This window comes from Phocoena sinus, chromosome 15 (assembly GCF_008692025.1).
Source record: "Phocoena sinus isolate mPhoSin1 chromosome 15, mPhoSin1.pri, whole genome shotgun sequence".
Lineage (NCBI taxonomy): Eukaryota > Metazoa > Chordata > Mammalia > Artiodactyla > Phocoenidae > Phocoena > Phocoena sinus.
Window position 1 is genome coordinate 30,068,738 of NC_045777.1, and position 18,629 is coordinate 30,087,366.

Consider the following 18,629-nt stretch of genomic DNA (forward strand, 5'->3'; position numbering starts at 1 on the left):
TAGCAGAGGGACCGGATCCGAGGCAGCGAACGGGAAAAGGGTGCTTCAGGACCGCTACGCAGGGGCTGCCTCGCCGGGCTAAGGGATAAAACTAGAGCACTAGGGCGCTTAGTTAGAGGTCGGAAAGGCCTCGCCTTAGCGCAGGATCCGCGTTAGAGGTCTGCCTCCAGGGCCGCGTGCCCCGCCCACGCACGCATGCGCCGACCCCCTCCTCCCGCGCAGCTCCGGCCCCGCCCTCAGGATTGACCGCCCGAGCCACCGTCCGCACAGCCCCGCCCCGCACGGCCAGGCGAAGGAGAGCCGGTGGTGCCCTGTGGTGTGCGCGCGCGCGCGCGCGTTTGTGTGTGTGTGTGTGTGTGTGAGTGTGTGTGTGTGTGTGTATATGTGTTCGTGGGGCGCCGTCTCAGCCCCGGGAAGATGGTGGCGGCGGCGGCGGCGACTGAGGCGAGGCTGAGGAGGAGGACGGTGGCGACGCCAGCGCCCGGGAGCAGGAACAGCAGGCGGTGCCGGGACTGGGACGCGACCAGGGCTGGGAGGCCAGGGCTGGGGACCCGGCTGCGCCTCCCACGGCGGCGGCGGCGGCTGCTGCTGTTGCTGCTGCTCCCGCCGCTGCTGCTGCTTCCCTGGGCGGCTGAGGCCGCGGCGGCCTCGACGGCGGTGTCGGGCTCAGCCGCAGCAGAGGCCAAGGAGTGCGACCGGCCCTGTGTCAACGGCGGCCGCTGCAATCCTGGCACTGGCCAGTGCCTCTGCCCCGCCGGCTGGGTGGGCGAGCAATGCCAGCACTGCGGGGGCCGCTTCAGGTGAGTGGTGTGGGGGGGGTGTCGGAGGGTAGGGCTCAGCCAGAGGCCGAGGCTTAAGGGCCGCTCGAGACGGCCCCAGGCCGGAGGCGGCTGCCCGACAGAAAGTGGGGGGGATAGGGCCGCCCCATGGTGTTTGAGGACCATTTGCTTCCTGGGAGATCATCGTCTCTGGTCTGGGGTCTTCCTGTAAGAGAAGTTGAAAAGGTTCGAGGCAAGGGTGGGGGCACCCCAAAGGGGTTTGGGCGCGGCGGACTACATGGGACGAAAGCTTAGGATCCCGAAGAGTTTCAAAGCCAGTCTCTGAAACTGGGCCTCTTTTGGAAAAACGAGGTATAAAAGAAAAGGTGAGAGAGCCAGTCTTCCTTAAACACTTCTTTGGAACATCCCCTCGTTCTCTAGAGCCTGATGAGTTCCTGGACTGATTGGAGATGTGGGGTACTCCGAAGAAATAGGGCCCTGGGAGAGATTCGTTGTCTGGAGATAGAAGGGAAAAGGGTAGGATTGTGAGATATTAGAGATAGAAGAACCATCGGTTATTGGCTAAAGGAAAGTGAAGAAACTAGCTTTTGGAAGCTCACTGGAGGGGGCGTATTGGAACAAGGTCTGTCATGGAGAGGGCATCGAAGGAGGTTCCTGTTTGCCCTGGTTTCTGGAGAATATGGAGTTCTGAGTTGGCCTGGTTCAGGGCAGTACCTCTTGGAGAGATCATTCATTAATTAATTAGTAGTTAACTATTACTTGCTTTAGTTGTGCAAGGATTTCTGGATAATACAAACAAATAGATTAGCCAGACTTTGGCCTAGTCCACAAGAAGTTTGGAATATAGCTAGCGAAAGATTTGTACATAGATAACCATAATCATAAGGGCTACAGAGTCATTCATGCTTTTGGCAGATATTTACTGAATTTTTTTGATGTCAGATAGGGAAGAGTGGGGAAATATGAAGAACAAGACAGACAGGGACCCTGCTCTCATAGATCTTACATTCTAGTGGGGAGACAGACAAGAAGTAAATAAATAAGTGAAAGAAAAGAACAAATAATTTTAGGTAATGGTAAGTGCTGTCAAGAAGGTAAGTCAGGATGGCCTGATAGACAATTATAACCAGTTGGTAACTTTAGGAGAAGGCACTCATTTGAAGTGACATTTGATCTGAGACCTGAATGAGGTAAGGGAGAACCTGTGGGAATTCAGGGGCAGAGAGGGTGTGACTAGCTGAGGGGGTACAGGGATATTTTGAGGAGGAGGTGACGTTGGATTTGAGTACTTGAGGATAGTAGGATTTGGAAGTGTGGCACTGGGAAAAAAATTTCAGATGGAACAAAGGATGCAAACAAAATTGTGGAGACCAGAAAGTAAAGTATTGCTAGTGCCAGGGTGTATAGAAGAGAATTGCGAGAGAGAAGTTTGGAACCGTAGAATTATAGACTCACGTAATGTCAGATCTTCAAGGGAACACGAAGAACGTTGAAGAGCTGAGCTCTTTGTCGTTATGGAGAAAGCAAGTGATTTCAAGACTAGTGTACTGTAGGGCTAGCCTTGTACCTTTACTTAGGGTTCTGGGTAATGTGGTTCTGGTTTATGAACTACATTAATCTACACAAACTTGTTGAGGGCTACTCTGGGTTGGGTTATGAGATTACAGTGGTTAACGAGACAGACACAGTCCTGCTCTTACGGAGCTTACATTCTAGCTTGGGAACAGTAATCAATTTCTTATGATTTTTCTTAAAGCTATGGAAGTGAATAGGAGGGGGCAAACGGAGGACTTGATTTAGTTTGGAAAGGTAAGGTTAGTGTCTGAATAAGTGGCTTTTGAGTTGAGATCTGAAGGGTGAAATGCCACCACCTACATGGGAGGTGGGGTGCTAAGGGTCCAGTATGTACAGAGGCTTGGAGATGAGAGGGATCATGGCAGGATGGATAGAAAGCCAGGTGGCTGGAGCAGAGAGAGCAAAGGGGAGCAAGACTGGTGAGATAGGAGCCGGGCCTTGTGAAGCCCTGTTGGTTGGGTTGAGAATTTTGACCTTTAGCCTGTGAGCAGTAGAATAGCATAGTTAATCTTGTTTTCATGACATTACAGGCTTTTAGATTGGCGCCGGAGCAGGAATGGCCTTTGAAGATGGGGCCAGACCATTTTGAATTTGAGGAACTTCCACGATCAAGTGAATGGATGGTTGGGTCAGAGGAGAGTTCTTCAAGTTCTGAAAATCTGGGATGCCTTAGTAGACTGTGGGGGCCCACAGGGTGGGGAGGGATATATATAGCTAGATCAGTCTGTCTGTAATGTTCACAGAAGGTGGACTCACTTTAAGCATGAGAGATGGTGGGCAACTAGATTGGAACTGTTGACATGGGTCAGGACAGCAGTAACGAGAACTTGAGATAAGCTGTGGGAATGGAGGCAGGGTTAGGTGCTCGGTGGTATTGTAGAGGTGAATGACAGATCTTTCTTTGAAACTGGCTTGCTCTTGGGAAGAGAGAGGGGGATGGTGAAGGAAAGAAAACTAGATCCTATCTTAGGTGATTGACGGTGTTACCATTAACAGACACAGGGACACAGGAGGAGCAGATTTGAGATGTTTAATTTTGCACATACTGAGATTGGAGTGTTTACAGGGTTTCTACCTTGTGGGACAGGTGTAAGTATTGGAGTCATCTGCATATAGAGAAAGCAGGTCCAAGTGTCCATGTGGACAGTCCAGAGGATTGGAGAAAAGCTACTTGTTAGAGGGAACATCCAGTCCTGACACTGGTTGTCTCAAATGGTGTCATCCGTGAGTGAAGGGGCACCCCTGGTTGTTGTGGACACTCCACTTGAGCCAGTTCCAGCTGGTGTCAGTGCTCTTTCCTGGGCAAAGAGTTATGACCTTTATTCTGATAATTTCATTATATTTTGTGGGATTCTCGAATTTGCATTTTAAAAAAAGGAAAGTAAGGGACTTCCCTGGTGGTCCAGTGGTAAAGAATCCACCTTCCAATGCAGGGGACGCAGGTTCGATCCCTGGTCAGGGAACTAAGATTCCCCCATGCCACGGGCAACTAAGCCCACACCACAACTACTGAGCTCGCAAACCTCAACTAGAGAGCCTGCATGCCGCAAACTACAGAGCCCACGCGCTCTGGAACCTGCACACCACAACTAGAGAGAGAAAACCCACACACCACAACTAGAGTGAAGCCCGTGTGCCCAACAAAAGATCCCACATGCCTCAGCGAAGATCCTGCGTGCTGCAACTAAGACCCGATGCAGCCAAAGATAAATAAATAATAAATCTTAAAAAAAAAGAAGCAATATTTTAAAAAAGTGAAAGTAAGAGGAACTTATATTTCTAGGCTTTTAAAAAAACCTTTCATTAAATTTTTAGTTGTAGGATTTTTTAGGGGAAGAGTGAAATGTTGGTTTTCATTATGTGTTGGTATGTGTCTTGATTTAACTTACAAACCTCTTTGTTATTAAACTTCGAGACATTAGAATGAATACCTTTCTGGTTTGGGTCAGCATTAGGTTGGTGTGATTTTTAAGCCTTTTAGTTCCATAAATCCTGTGTTACAATTGCTGTTATAAGGTCCTTTTCATTAATTGAAAGGAACGTAGGATAATAAGAGGGTTAGATTTCACTAAAGTTATCATACTGAGTCCATACTACATGCCATGGACTGGATCAGGCATTTTCATGTATATTGTGCCATTTAATCTTCAGGACAACTCTGAGGGTGTTGTTTACAATTTGGATTGTTGTGTGGTTATAGTTAGAAAATCACTTAATTTTTTTTCCAAATGTAAGATACTATAGAAATGATTAATTACAGAGGATAAAGTTAATGGTGTCAGTTTAATAAAAATAACTATGAAATCTTTGGTGGATGATTTCTAAAGCAATGCCAGTTCCATTCATTTTTATGTGATTCAGTAATCATGTTTTTTCTACTTGTGATATCGCCATCGAAACTTTTGTTTGGAGGATAAATATATCACATTAAGTTAGAAAATAAAGATGTTAAGCTCATTTATGAAATTAATATGCATTTAATTCTTTTAAGTTCTTGTATACAACTTCTGGGAGGTTAGAATACAGTAACCTTGCTGAATTAGAGCCTTATAGTTGCCCATGATATTAATACTGTCTATAGAAGAAAAAGAAAGGCATTTATTCAGCATTTGTTTTGTGCACAGCACATTGCAGTAATAGTAGTAGTAATAGTTGCAGCAGTAGCTGCTTCCATTTTTCTAGCATTTCTCCATTTTTTCCAGGTGTTGTGTCAAGGGCCTTTTAGAAATTATTCTTTTTAATCCTTAGAGTGAAGTTATTCCCATTTCACAGTTGGGTAAACCGAAGCTTGGAGATACAGAGTAACTTGCCCAAGGTTACACAACTTGTGAAAAATTGAGATTTGAACTCAGGCCTTGTCTAATTCCCAAACATGTGCTTTCCTTTATACCATTTGGCCTCTCATTTTTTCTGAGTCTAGTCATCCTTTATGGACATTATTTGGAAGGGCTGACATAATCCCAACACTCTGAGAAACAAAGGAGGGAAAATAGGTTTGTTACAATAGGAAAGCTAGCATAAAAAAAAAAAATCTTAATTTACTTGAATCTGTCTGGCTACTGGCCTGAGGACATAAATATGTTTTTCTAACTAGTGAAGTGAAAATTCTGGAAAATAAAATTTGATAAAAGAAGGTAAAATAAATACTTATTTTGCTTACAGTAATTACTAAGAAGTATTAACCTGAAGCCCTAAATTTATGTTCATGAATCAAATTTAGACTTGTCTGTTTTTCCCAGTAGAATATAAGCTCCATGAGGCAGGAATTTTTATCTGTTTTGCTCACTGTTATATTCCCAGAGCCTAGAGCAGTGGCTGAGACATAGTGCTCAATGACTGTCGTTGAATGAAGGAATGAAGTTCTGCTATATATTCTTTATGACTTAAAAAAAAAGTCATCTGTACCTATATGACTGCTGTGTTTGTCTTTTGTCCTTTTATTTCTCCTGAATTTCATTGTCTTGTCTTCCACTGTTTGCTGGGCATCTTTATTGGGATGTTGTGCTGTCCACCTCATACTAAGCCACATCGAAGACCAAACTTCTTATCCTCATTGAAAAAAATAGTGTTTTCCTTTGTACTTCCTTATTTCAGTAGCAAATTCTACTTTGGATAACCAAAGGTCAAAACTTAGGAGTAATCTTTTGCTCCTTCTGTTTGTTCTCCCTTCTCTAAAGTCTTAGAAATGTGTTCCTTTCCATTCTTCTGCTGCCATCCTAGTGCACCTGGCCCTTCACCTTATTGCTGACCTGCCTCTGTTGCACCCTGGCTGGTTTCTTGCACCTCCAGAATACATTCTACCCTGTGTCATATAATCCCCTGAGAACATGTATCACTGTCTTGCTCAGAAACCTTCCTAACATACAGAGGGACCTAGGGCCAGATCATTAAACTCCATACCAAGGAGTTTGGGCCTTATCCTCTTGTTTTGTTTTTGTATTTTATTTTGTTTTATTTTATTATTTTATTTATTTTGGCCGTGCTGCACAGCTTGCAGGATCTTAATTCCCTGACCAGGGTTCGAACCCGTGCCCTGAAAGCACAGAGTCCTAACCACTGGACCACCAGGGAATTACCTGTTTTTGTTTTTTGATTGAAATACAATTTATGTACAATATTATGTTAGTTTCAGGTGTACTACATAGTGATCTGACATTTGCATACATTATGAAATGATCACCATGATAAGTTTAGTAACTATCTGTTCCCATACAAAATTACTGTAGTATTATTGACCATATTCCTTATGCTGTATATTACATCCCTGTGGCTTATTTATTTTATAATTGGCTGTTTGTAACTCTTAATCCCCTTCACCTGTTTTACCCCTACCTGGGTCTTATCCTCTTGGAATTGATAACATGGTCTAAATTACTGACTTTTTAATACCGAATCTCCCAATGTTACAATCATGTTGGGCACATGATCCAAACCCTGTTACCGCGGGCAGTAGTTTTAACTTGTTTCTTTGATACTGCATAACTGGGATTGCCAATTTCCAGCTCAGAATCAGGCTGTTCTCACTGCCCTGTACTTCAGCTCTTTTTATCTAGTTTCATATTCAGAGGCTCATTAATTGTCACTCTATTTGTAAATTGTATTGGATACAATTTCTATCAAAGTTCTTTTAGTGACAGATGCCCAACTTAGACAAGCTTAAGAGAAAAACATGGGAGAGATTTATTGGTTTATGTGACAGAAAAGTCCAGGGGATATTGTTGGCTTCATATGTGGGTAGATCCAGGTGACCAGTTGGTCTCTCTCCTTCTCTCTTTACTGGGCTCACTTTCAGGCAGGCTCTCTACATGTGATGTCTCCAGGAGCTAAATCAAACTGGAAAAGAGTAACTTTTCCTTAGCAGCGTGTAACAGATAAGGAAGAGTGAGAGTCTCACTGGTTGGTCCCTTGTCCTTTACTGAAGCAGTCACTGTGGCTAGTGTCCTGGGAATGTTCTGACTGATCATACCTGAGTTGAGTACCTCTCTGGAGCTGGGGGATGAGGGTCCAACTCCATAGATGGAAGGACTGAGAAAGGGGAAGGAAAACAGAAAACACACTGTCACCAGAAAGTGGGGCCAGTACCGGGCAGGTGAGGACAGTGACATCGCTGCCTATTCTTAGAACCTGTTGTTTGGTGAATACCTCAGTAAGTGTTGATGATGAAAATTGGGAATGGTCTGGAAAATATCGTATCATGTAATGAGATGCTGGTCCCCCAGTTTATCAGAAATTTACTCCATGAGGGACCCACTATGTGGAATGTTGAGGTTACTGCAGTGAAGACTGTTCTGTGTTGAGAGCCAAGTCATTGAATGGCAGTTATTCATCCCTTGATATGTGACAGGGAAAAAAGAGAGGATTATGGGAAGAATCAACAAAATATGTGCTTATGTTGTGTGAATTTATGTTATTTTGGGTGGAAACTTTATATAAAATACATAACAGTCCTTTCAAGCTTTTGGCTGATTCCTGGAAGAGTTTACTTAGATGAAAAGGTAAAAATATGTTTATTGAGTAAAAAGAAAAATTTAGCATGAATGTCTTAATATAATTGCCTAATATGTTTGAAAGCAGGTATCTGACATTTAAACTTTACCTCTGTGAAAGGTTCCCAAGATAGGGAAATGCATTTTATTTACTACAGTATAGAAGACAGATAAATATATAGGAAAAAAGCAGAGTATGTTTATGATCAAAACAGTTTTTACTAATTGTGATTAACTTATTTAATAAATTTGTAGGTTATCTTTATCTTGAGAATTAAATATAGAAGTAGGTACCTGTTAGCGTGGTTGAACAGAAATCATATTGGTTTTTCTCTTTAAATACAATCTTGTTCCTAAAACTGAAATGAAACTGTGGTTGTATTTTCCCTAATGATTGTATCTAGAAATTTATCAGCCACTAACCTATTATGAAACTTGTTTCTCATTTATACTCTTTACTATTTCTGTGATTTCCCAAATACATGGTGGCAAAACTGCCCCTTATTCATATATTATATACTAATCTAATCCTTCGTTTTGTTGCTTTCTTCCTTCCATTTTTCCTTTTCTCCCTATACTTTCAAGCTGGCCCTTTATTGTTAGCCTGACTTTTTCTAATTTTTCCTCCTTAGGGTGAATTTCTTTTATTTACCTTGCTTTTTTCTTTCTCCTCCTTTTATTGATGTCATATCCCTTTAACTGCTTTTCTTTTAACACATGAGACCCTGGTTCGATTTCATCCTTTCAGTTTTTAATTCTTTAAGTTTTCTGTTTTTTCAAGTACATTTTGAGTGAAGCTTAATTCAGGCTATTTATTTACGTGTTTACTTATCTAGAATTCTCTTTCACTTATAGAAGTCAATTTTAGTTATGGCTGAATTGCCTCTTTATTGTTTTAGAATTTGACATTAACGGTGTACAGTTATTAAGTTGAATGAATTTTCCAATTAATTCCTCTTGGTACTTTTTGCATTCTAATTAAGGTTTTTCTAATTTGTTTATTAATAAGCCTATAAACATTAGAGGCTGAAATTGTGTCAGGTGCTGTTAAGGGACACAAAAGTAACCTCTTGACCAGTGTTTCCTATATTTTTTGATTCACAAATCCTTTCACAAAAATGTATAATCTTGTGGACTATCTTAATTACACATTAAAAAATGTATCCTATTTTTGATAAGGTGATTTTAAATAGTAAAAAGTAATTTCCTATTAAACATTATAACATACATTTTGAATACAATTTGTAATATTCACAATATAAAAAGAAAAATTTCTTTTCCCTCTTTAACATGTGGGCACATGTTGTTTAATGTATTTTAAATTAATTGAGTAAGGAGAAGCATTATTTATACACAAATAAAAAGTGACATTTAGTTTGGGGATCGAATATATATTAAAATAGAGACTGTATTTGGCTCTGCTTTATACTATAGAAATAGACAACTTTCCTGTCCTCATGTTTCTTATTCATGCATTTGTGCTTTAAAAATTATTTCTTAGAATTTTTTTGTGTTTTGTTTCTAAATGATAGTGGTTTTCAGCTGTATGTAAGCATTCCTTTGCAAATAGCATACTTCCTGTGTGGATCGTTTTTCAAAATTGAATGAAAAGGCCAAACTGGCTGTAATTCTCACTTAATTTTCCCCTTTCACATTGGTTTTTGAAATACTGGAGACATCTTGCAAAGTTATACAAGGATTTTTCTTTTTTCTCCCATATCTCTTCCCTCTTGCGTCTCCCTTTCTCCCACACTCCCTGTCCCACCCCTCTGGGTGCTCACAAAGCACTGAGCTGATCTCCCTGTGCTATGCAGCTGCTTCCCACTAGCTATCTATTTTACGTTTGGTAGTGTATATATGCCCATGCCACTCTCTCACTTTGTCACAGCTTACCCTTCCCCCTCCGCATATCCTCAAGTCCATTCCCTAGTAGGTCTGTGTCTTTATTTCTGTCTTACCCCTAGGTTCTTCATGACATTTCTTTTTCTTAGATTCCATAATATATGTGTTAGCATACGGTATTTGTCTTTCTCTTTCTGACTGACTTCACTCTGTGTGACAGACTCTAGCTCCATCCACCTCACGACAAATAACTCAATTTTGTTTCTTTTTATGGCTGAGTAATATTCCATTGTATATATGTGCCACATCTTCTTTATCCATTCATCCGATGATGGACACTTAGGTTGTTTCCATCTCCTGGCTATTGTAAATAGAGATGCAATGAACATTTTGGTACATGACTCTTTTTGAATTATGGTTTTCTTAGGGTATATGCCCAGTAGTGGGATTGCTGGGTCATATGGTAGTTCTATTTGTAGTTTTTTAAGGAACCTCCATACTGTCCTCCATAGTGCTGTACCAATTCACATTCCCACCAACAGTGCAAGAGTGTTCCCTTTTCTCCACACCTTCTCCAGAATTTATTGTTTCTAGATTTTTTGATGATGGCCATTCTGACCAGTGAGAGAAGAGATCTCATTGTAGTTTTGATTTGCATTTCTCTAATGATTAATGATGTTGAGGATTCTTTCATGTGTTTGTTGGCAGTCTGTGTATCTTCTTTGGAGAACTGTCTATTTAGGTCTTCTGCCCATTTTTGGATTGGGTTGTTTGTTTTTTTGTTGTAGAGCTGCATGAGCTGCTTGTATATTTTGGAGATTAATCCTTTGTCAGTTGCTTCATTTGCAAATATTTTCTCCCATTCTGAGAGTTGTCTTTTGGTCTTGTTTATGGTTTCCTTTGCTGTGCAAAAGCTTTGACGTTTCATTAGGTCCCATTTGTTTATTTTTGTTTTTATTTCCATTTCTCTAGGAGGTGGGTCAAAAAGGATCTTGCTGTGATTTATGTCATAGAGTGTTCTGCCTATGTTTTCCTCTAAGAGTTTGATAGTTTCTGGCCTTACATTTAGGTCTTTAATCCATTTTGAGCTTATTTTTATGTGTGGTGTTAGGGAGTGTTCTAATCTCAAACTTTTACATGTACCTGTCTGGTTTACCCAGCACCACTTATTGAAGAGGCTGTCCTTTCTCCACTGTACATTCCTGCCTCCTTTATCAAAGATAAGGTGACCATATGTGCGTGGGTTTATCTCTGGGCTTTCTATCCTGTTCCATTGATCTTTCTGTTTTTGTGCCAGTACCATACTGTCTTGATTACTGTAGCTTTGTAGTATAGTCTGAAGTCAGGGAGCCTGATTCCTCCAGCTCCGTTTTTCGTTCTCAAGTTTGCTTTGGCTCTTCAGGGTCTTTTGTGTTTCCATACAAATTGTGAAATTTTTTGTTCCAGTTCTGTGAAAAATGCCACTGGTAGTTTGATAGGGATTGCATTGAATCTGTAGATTGCTTTGGGTAGTAGAGTCATTTTCACAATGTTGATTCTTCCAATCCAAGAACATGGTATATCTCTTCATCTATTTGTATCATCTTTAATTTCTTTCATCAGTGTCTTATAATTTTCTGCATACAGGTCTTCTGTCTCCTTCGGTAGGTTTATTCCTAGATATTTTATTCTTTTTGTTGCAATGGTAAATGGGAGTGCTTTCTTGATTTCACTTTCAGATTTTTCATCATTACTGTATAGGGATGCCAGAGATTTCTGTGCATTAATTTTGTATCCTGCTACTTTAACAAATTCATTGATTAACTCTAGTAGTTTTCTGCTAGCATCTTTAGGATTCTCTATGTATAGTATCATGTCATCTGCAAACAGTGACACCTTTACTTCTTTTCCAATTTGATTCCTTTTATTTCCTTTTCTTCTCTGATTTCTATGGCTAAAACTTCCAAAACTATGTTGAATAAGAGTGGTGAGAGTGGGCAACCTTGTCTTGTTCCTGATCTTAGTGGAAATGCTTTCAGTTTTTCCACCATTGAGGACAATGCTGGCTGTCGGTTTGTCATATATGGCTTTTATTATGTTGAGGAAAGTTCCCTCTATGCCTACTTTCTGCAGGGTTTTTATCATAAATGGGTGTTGAATTTTGTCAAAAGCTTTCTCTGCATCTATTGAGATGACCATATGGTTTTTCTCCTTCAGTTTGTTAATATGGTGTATCACGTTGATTGATTTGCGTACATTGAAGAATGCTTGTATTCCTGGAATAAATCCCACTTGATCATGGTGTATGATCCTTTTAATGTGCTGTTGGATTCTGTTTGCTAGTATTTTGTTGAGGATTTTTGCATCTATGTTCATCAGTGATATTGGCCTGTAGTTTTCTTCCTTTGTGACTTCCTTGTCTGGTTTTGCTATCAGGGTGATGGTGGCCTCGTAGAATGAGTTTGGGAGTGTTGCTCCCTCTGCTATATTTTGGAAGAGTTTGAGAAGGATAGGTGTTAGCTCTTCTCTAAATGTTTGATAGAATTCCCCTGTGAAGCCATCTGGTCCTGGGCTTTTGTTTGTTGGAAGATTTTTTTTTTTTTTTTGCGGTACGCGGGCCTCTCGCTGCTGTGGCCTTTCCCGTTGCGGAGCACAGGCTCCGGATGTGCAGGCTCAGTGGCCATAGCTTCACGGGCCCAGCCTCAACGCGGCATGTGGGATCTTCCAGGACCGGGGCACGAACCCCTGTCCCCTGCATCGGCAGGCGGACTCTCAACTACTGCGCCACCAGGGAAGCCGTGTTGGAAGATTTTTAATCACAGTTTCAATTTCAGTGCTTGTGATTGGTCTGTTCATATTTTCTATTTCTTACTGATTCAGTCTTGTCAGGTTGTGCATTTCTAAGAATTTGTTCATTTCTTCCAGGTTGTCTATTTTATTGGCATAGTGTGGGTTGTGGTAATCTCTCATGATCTTTTGTATTTCTGCAGTGTCAGTTGTTCTCCCTCTTCATTTCTAATTTTATTGATTTGAGTCTTCTCCCTTTTTTTCTTGATGAGTCTGGCTAATGGTTTATCAATTTTGTTTTTGTTCTCAAAGAACCAGCTTTTAGTTTTATTGATCTTTGCTATTGTTTCCTTCATTTCTTTTTCGTTTATTTCTGATCTGATCTTTATGATTTCTTTCCTTCTGCTAACTTTGGGGTTTTTTTGTTCTTCTTTCTCTAATTGCATTAGGTGCAAGGTTAGGTTGTTTATTCGAGATGTTTCCTGTTTCTTAAGGTAGGGTTGTATTGTTACAAACTTCCTTCTTAGAACTGCTTTTGCTGCATCCCATAGGTTTTGGGTCCCCATGTCTCCAGTCATTTGTTTCTAGGTATTTTTTTATTTCCTCTTTGATTTCTTCAGTGATCTCTTGATTATTAAGTAGTGTATTGTTTAGCCTCCATGTGTTTGTATTTTTTACAGATCTTTTCCTGTAATTGATATCTAGTCTCAGCGTTGTAGTCGGAAAAGATACTTGATATAATTTCAACTTTCTTAAATTTACCAAGGCTTGATTTGTGACCCAAGATATGATCTGTCCTGGAGAATGTTCCATGAGCACTTGAGAAAAATGTGTATTCTGTTGTTGGAATGTCCTATATATATCGGTTAAGTCCATCTCCTTTAATGAATCATTTAAAGCTTGTGTTTCCTTATTTATTTTCATTTTGGATGATCTGTCCATTGGTGAAAGTGGGGTGTTAAAGTCCCCTGCTATGAATGTGTTACTGTCGGTTTCCCCTTTTATGGCTGTTATTATTTGCCTTATGTATTGAGGTGCTCCTATGTTGGGTGCATAAATATTTACAATTGTTATATCTTCTTCTTGGATTGATCCCTTGATCATTACGTAGTGTCCTTCTTTGTCTCTTGTAATAGTCTTTATTTTAAAGTCGACTTTGTCTGATAATGAGAATTGCTACTCCAGCTTTCTTTTGGTTTCCATTTGGATGGAATACCTTTTTCCTTCCCCTCACTTTCAGTCTGTATGTGTCTCTAGGTCTGAAGTGGGTCTCTTGTAGACAGCATATATATGGGTCTTGTTTTTGTATCCATTCAGCCAGTCTGTGTCTTTTGGTGGGAGCATTTAATCCATTTACATGTAAGGTAATTATTGATATGTATGTTCCTATTCCCATTTTCTTAATTGTTTTGGGTTTGTTGTTGTAGATCTTTTCCTTCTCTTGTGTTTCTTGCCTAGAGAAGATCCTTTAGCATTTGTTGTAAAGCTGGTTTGGTGGTGCTGAACTCTCTCAGCTTTTGCTTGTCTGTAAAGGTTTTAATTTCTCCATCAAATCTGAATGAGATCCTTGCTGGGTAGAGTAATCTTGGTTGTAGGTTTTTCTCCTTCATCACTTTAAATATGTCCTGCCAGTCCCTTCTGGCTTGCAGAGTGTCTGCTGAAAGATCAGCTGTAAACCTTATGGGGATTCCCTTGTGTGTTATTTGTTGTTTTTCCCTTGCTGCTTTTAATATATTTTCTTTGTATTTAATTTTTGACAGTTTGATTAATATGTGTCTTGGCGTGTTTCTCCTTGGATTTATCCTGTATGGGACTCTCTGTGCTGCCTGGACTTGATTAACTATTTCCTTTCCCATATTAGGGAAGTTTTCAACTATAATCTCTTCAAATATTTTCTCAGTCCCTTTCTTTTTCTCTTCTTCTGGAACCCCTATAATTCGAATGTTGGTGCGCTTAATGTTGTCTCAGAGGTCCGTGAGACTGTCCTCGGTTCTTTTCATTCTTTTTTCTTTATTCTGCTCTGCAGTAGTTATTTCCACTATTTTATCTTCCAGGTCACTTATCCGTTCTTCTGCCTCAGTTATTCTGCTATTGATCCCTTCTAGAGTATTTTTAATTTCATTTATTGTGTTGTTCATCGTTGCTTGTTTCATCTTTAGTTCTTTTAGGTCCTTGTTAAATGTTTCTTGAATTTTCTCCATTCTATTTCCAAGATTTTGGATCATCCTTACTATCATTATTCTGAATTACTTTTCAGGTAGACTGCCTATTTCCTCTTCATTTGTTAGGTCTGGTGGGTTTTTATCTTGTTCCTTCATCTGCTTTGTGTTTTTCTGTCTTCTCATTTTGCTTATCTTACTGTGTTTGGGGTCTCCTTTTTGCAGGTTGCAGGTTCATAGTTCCCGTTGTTTTTGGTTTCTGTCCCCAGTGGCTAAAGTTGGTTCAGTGGGTTGTGTAGGCTTCCTAGTGGAGGTGACTAGTGCCTGTGTTCTGGTGGATGAGACTGGGTCTTGTCTGTCTGGTGGGCAGGTCCACGTCTGGTGGTGTGTTTTGGGGTTTCTGTGGCCTTATTATGATTTTAGGCAGCCTCTCTGCTAATGGGTGGGGTTGTGTTCCTGTCTTGCTAGTTGTTTGGCATAGGGTGTCCAGTACTGTAGCTTGCTGGGTGTTGAGTGAAGCTGGGTGTTGGTGTTGATATGGAGATCTCTGGTAGATTTTCGCCGTTTGATATTATGTGGAACTGGGAAGTCTCTTGTGGAGCAGTGTCCTGAAGTTGGCTCTCCCACCTCAGAGGCACAGCACTGACTCCTGGCTGCAGCACCAAGAGCCTTTCATCCACACGGCTCGGAATAAAAGGGAGAAAAAGTAGAAAGAAAGAAAGAAAGAAAGAAAGAAAGAAAGAAAGAAAGAAAGAAAGAAAGAAAGAAAGAGGACAACAGAAAATAAAGTAAGATAAAATAAAATAATTAGAATAAAAAATAATTATTAAGCAAATTTTTTTAAAAAGTAAAAAACAAAAAGGACGGATAGAACCCTAGGACAAATGGTGAAAGCAAAGCTATACAGACAAAATCTCACACAGAAGCATACACACACACACTCACAAAAAGAGGAAAAGGGGAAAAAATAATAAATCTTGCTTTCAAAATCCACCTCCTCAATTTGGGATGATTCGTTGTCTATTCAGGTATTCCACAGATGCAGGTACGTCAAATTGATTGTGGAGCTTTAATCCCCTGCTTCTGAGGGAAGGAATTTCCCCTTCTCTTCTTTGTTCTCACAGCTCCCGGGGCTCAGCTTTGGATTTGGCCCCGCCTGTGCGTGTAGGTTGCTGGAGGGCATCTGTTCTTCGCTGAGACAGGACGGGGTTAAAGGAGCCGCTGATTCAGGGGCTCTGGCTCACTCAGGCCGGGGGGAGGGAGGGGTACGGAGTGTGGGGCGAGCCTGCGGCAGCAGAGTCCAGCATGACGTCGCACCATCCTGAGGCGCGCCATGCGTTCTCCCGGGGAAGTTGTCCCTGGATCCTGGGACCCTGGCAGTGGCGGGCTGCACAGGCTCCCAGGAGGGGCAGTGTGGATAGTGACCTGTGTTCGCACACAGACTTCTTGGTGGCGGCAGCAGCAGCCTTAACGTCTCATGCCCGTCTCTGGGACCCGCGCTGTTAGCCGCGGCTCGCGCCTGTCTCTGGAGGTCCTTTAAGCAGCGCTCTTAATCCCCTCTCCTTGCGCACCAGGAAACAAAGAGGGAAGAAAAAGTCTCTTGCTTCTTCGACAGGTCTAGACTGTACCCCGGACTCCCTCCTGGCTAGCCGTGGTGCACTAACCCCCTGCAGGCTGTGTTCACGCCGCCAACCCCAGTCCTCTCCCTTTGCTCCGACCGAAGCCCGAGCCTCAGCTCCCAGTCCCCACCCGCCCCAGCTGGTGAGCAGACAAGCCTCTCGGGCTGGTGAGTGCTGGTCGCACCGATCCTCTGTGCGGGAATCTCTCCGCTTTGCCTTCCGCACCCCTGTTGCTGCGCTCTCCTCCTCGGCTCCAAAGCTTCCCCCCTCTGCCACCCGCAGTCTCTGCCTGCGAAGGGGCTTCCTAGTGTGTGGAAACCTTTACTCCTTCACAGCTCCCGCCCACTGGTGCAGGTTCCATCCCTATTCTTTTGTCTCTCTTTATTCTTTTGCCCTACCCAGGTACGTGGGGAGTTTCTTGCCTTTGGGAGGTCTGAGGTCTTCTGCCAGCGTTCAGTAGGTATTCTGTAGGAGTTGGTCCACCTGTAGATGTATTTCTGGTGTATCTGTGGGGAGGAAGGTGATCTCCACGTCTTACCCTTCCGCCATCTTCCTGGATTTCCCCTATGCAAGGATTTTAATCAGAAGGTTTAGCAAGATGATCTTGAGGCAAATTTGCAGAATTAGGTTCATTTCGTACCCTTCCCTAAAGTGTATTTAAGTATCATGTCTTATGCATCTCTTTTAATAGATACCATTACTGTCTTTTAATTGGAACATCATTTGGACTCCTGGTTGAGAAACACTGACTGACCCTGACCAAGTAACTGGTTGCTTTGGTGCATGTATTTGGTGCTGGTTCAGTCTCTGAGCTAACTTTAACTTCCTTTCAACATGAAATATTTTAAGCTTGTGGAAGAGATACAAAGAATAATAAAATGAACATCTGTGTACTTGCAACCTAGCTCTTCTGAATTCCTTCATATTAATATTACTACATAATTATATAAGTTGTGTAATATAAAGCATTACAGATATCACCAAGGTTCCTATATTACTCCTTCCTCATTCTGTTTACCTTAACTCTCCCCAGAGGTAACTAGTGTGGTGAAGTTGATGTTTATTATTTCTCTTATATGTTTCTATTTCACTACAGATACACACACACACACACACACACACACACAATGTCTTGTTTCCAAAAACAAGATCATGATTTCAAACTTTATAAAAAGTAATTATTCTGTAATATGTTTTATCCCCACTCCTAAACCTATTTTTTTATGCTTTTGAGATGTTTGTGTTGATAAATGTAGTACTAGTTGATTTCATAGCTATATTCATTACAGAATTCCAATTTATTTACCTAGTTTTCCGCTGATGGGCATTTAGATTTTTCCAGCTTGTGCTGTTACGAACAGTGCTACAATTAACATTTTTACATATCTCTTGTGTACCTATGTATGATTTTTCTCTAGGGCTTTGATCTTCAAATTTTGAAGTACCTCCAAAATATTAAAAAATTCTGTTTACTTCCTTGAGTACTTTTAGGTTAACATGCAGTTGACATACACCATTTTTAAAAAAGGTCTTTATGTAGTTGCAAAGAATGTCATTTCTGGTGTATTATAAATAGAGTTACTGAAAAAACCCATTATATTACTTTACAAAATTTATTGGGTACCTGCAAATTTTATAGCAGTTTGTTAACCATTCTTACTTTTTTTTTTTAAACATCTTTATTGGAGTAAAATTGCTTTACAATGGTGTGTTAGTTTCTACTTTATAACAAAGTGAATCAGTTATACATATACATATGTTCCCATATCTCTTCCCTCTTCCAGCTCCCTCATTCTCACTCTTTTTAAAAATACGCATTTAGGGTCTTCTTTGACAGTCAATTTTTTCAGTGTCCCCTTTTTTTTTTTTTTTTGCCTAACTTCTTATTTCATTCTAATTCCTCTGTACAATTTTTCCCCCCTGGGTTATGAATTCTGTCCACTGATCTAAATGTCAGATAACATAAAAGTCACCATTTTAAAGTGTACAGTTAACGTGATTTTTAGTGTATTCATAAAGTTGTGCAACCATCATCACTATCTAATTCCAGAATATTTTCATTATGCCAAACAGAAACCCTGTACCTGTTAGCAGTCACTCCCCATTCCTCCTTCCTCCCAGTGCCTGAGAACCACAGTCTACTTTCTACTTATGGATTTTCTGTCCTAGGCATTTGTGGTCATTTGTGACTGACTTCTTTTACTTAGTGTAATGTTTTCAAGATTCATCCATGTTGTATCATATATCAGTACTTCATTCCTTTTTATGGCTGAATAATATTCCATAGTATACATATACCACATCTTATTTTTCCATCCATTAGTTGATGGATATTTGGGTTGCTTACACCCTTTGCCTATTATGAATAATGCTGCTGTGAACATTCATGTACAAATTTTTGAG

The 18,629-nt window shown here is 40.8% G+C and overlaps 1 protein-coding gene across 7 annotated transcripts in view; it reads left to right on the top strand.

The window, feature by feature from the left end:
• The first annotated feature begins 276 nt into the window (after window positions 1-276).
• Window positions 277-18,629, top strand: part of ATRN (attractin) — a 178,617-nt gene continuing 160,264 nt past the window's right edge. For 5 of the 7 annotated variants that reach the window (XM_032604136.1, XM_032604137.1, XM_032604139.1 and 2 more), the window contains exon 1: window positions 277-800. In XM_032604136.1, the coding sequence (XP_032460027.1) occupies window positions 418-800 (383 nt within the window). In that variant the 5' untranslated portion in view covers window positions 277-417. The remainder of the gene's footprint in view (window positions 801-18,629) is intronic. The other 2 variants (XM_032604140.1, XM_032604142.1) reach the window with 2 other exon arrangements.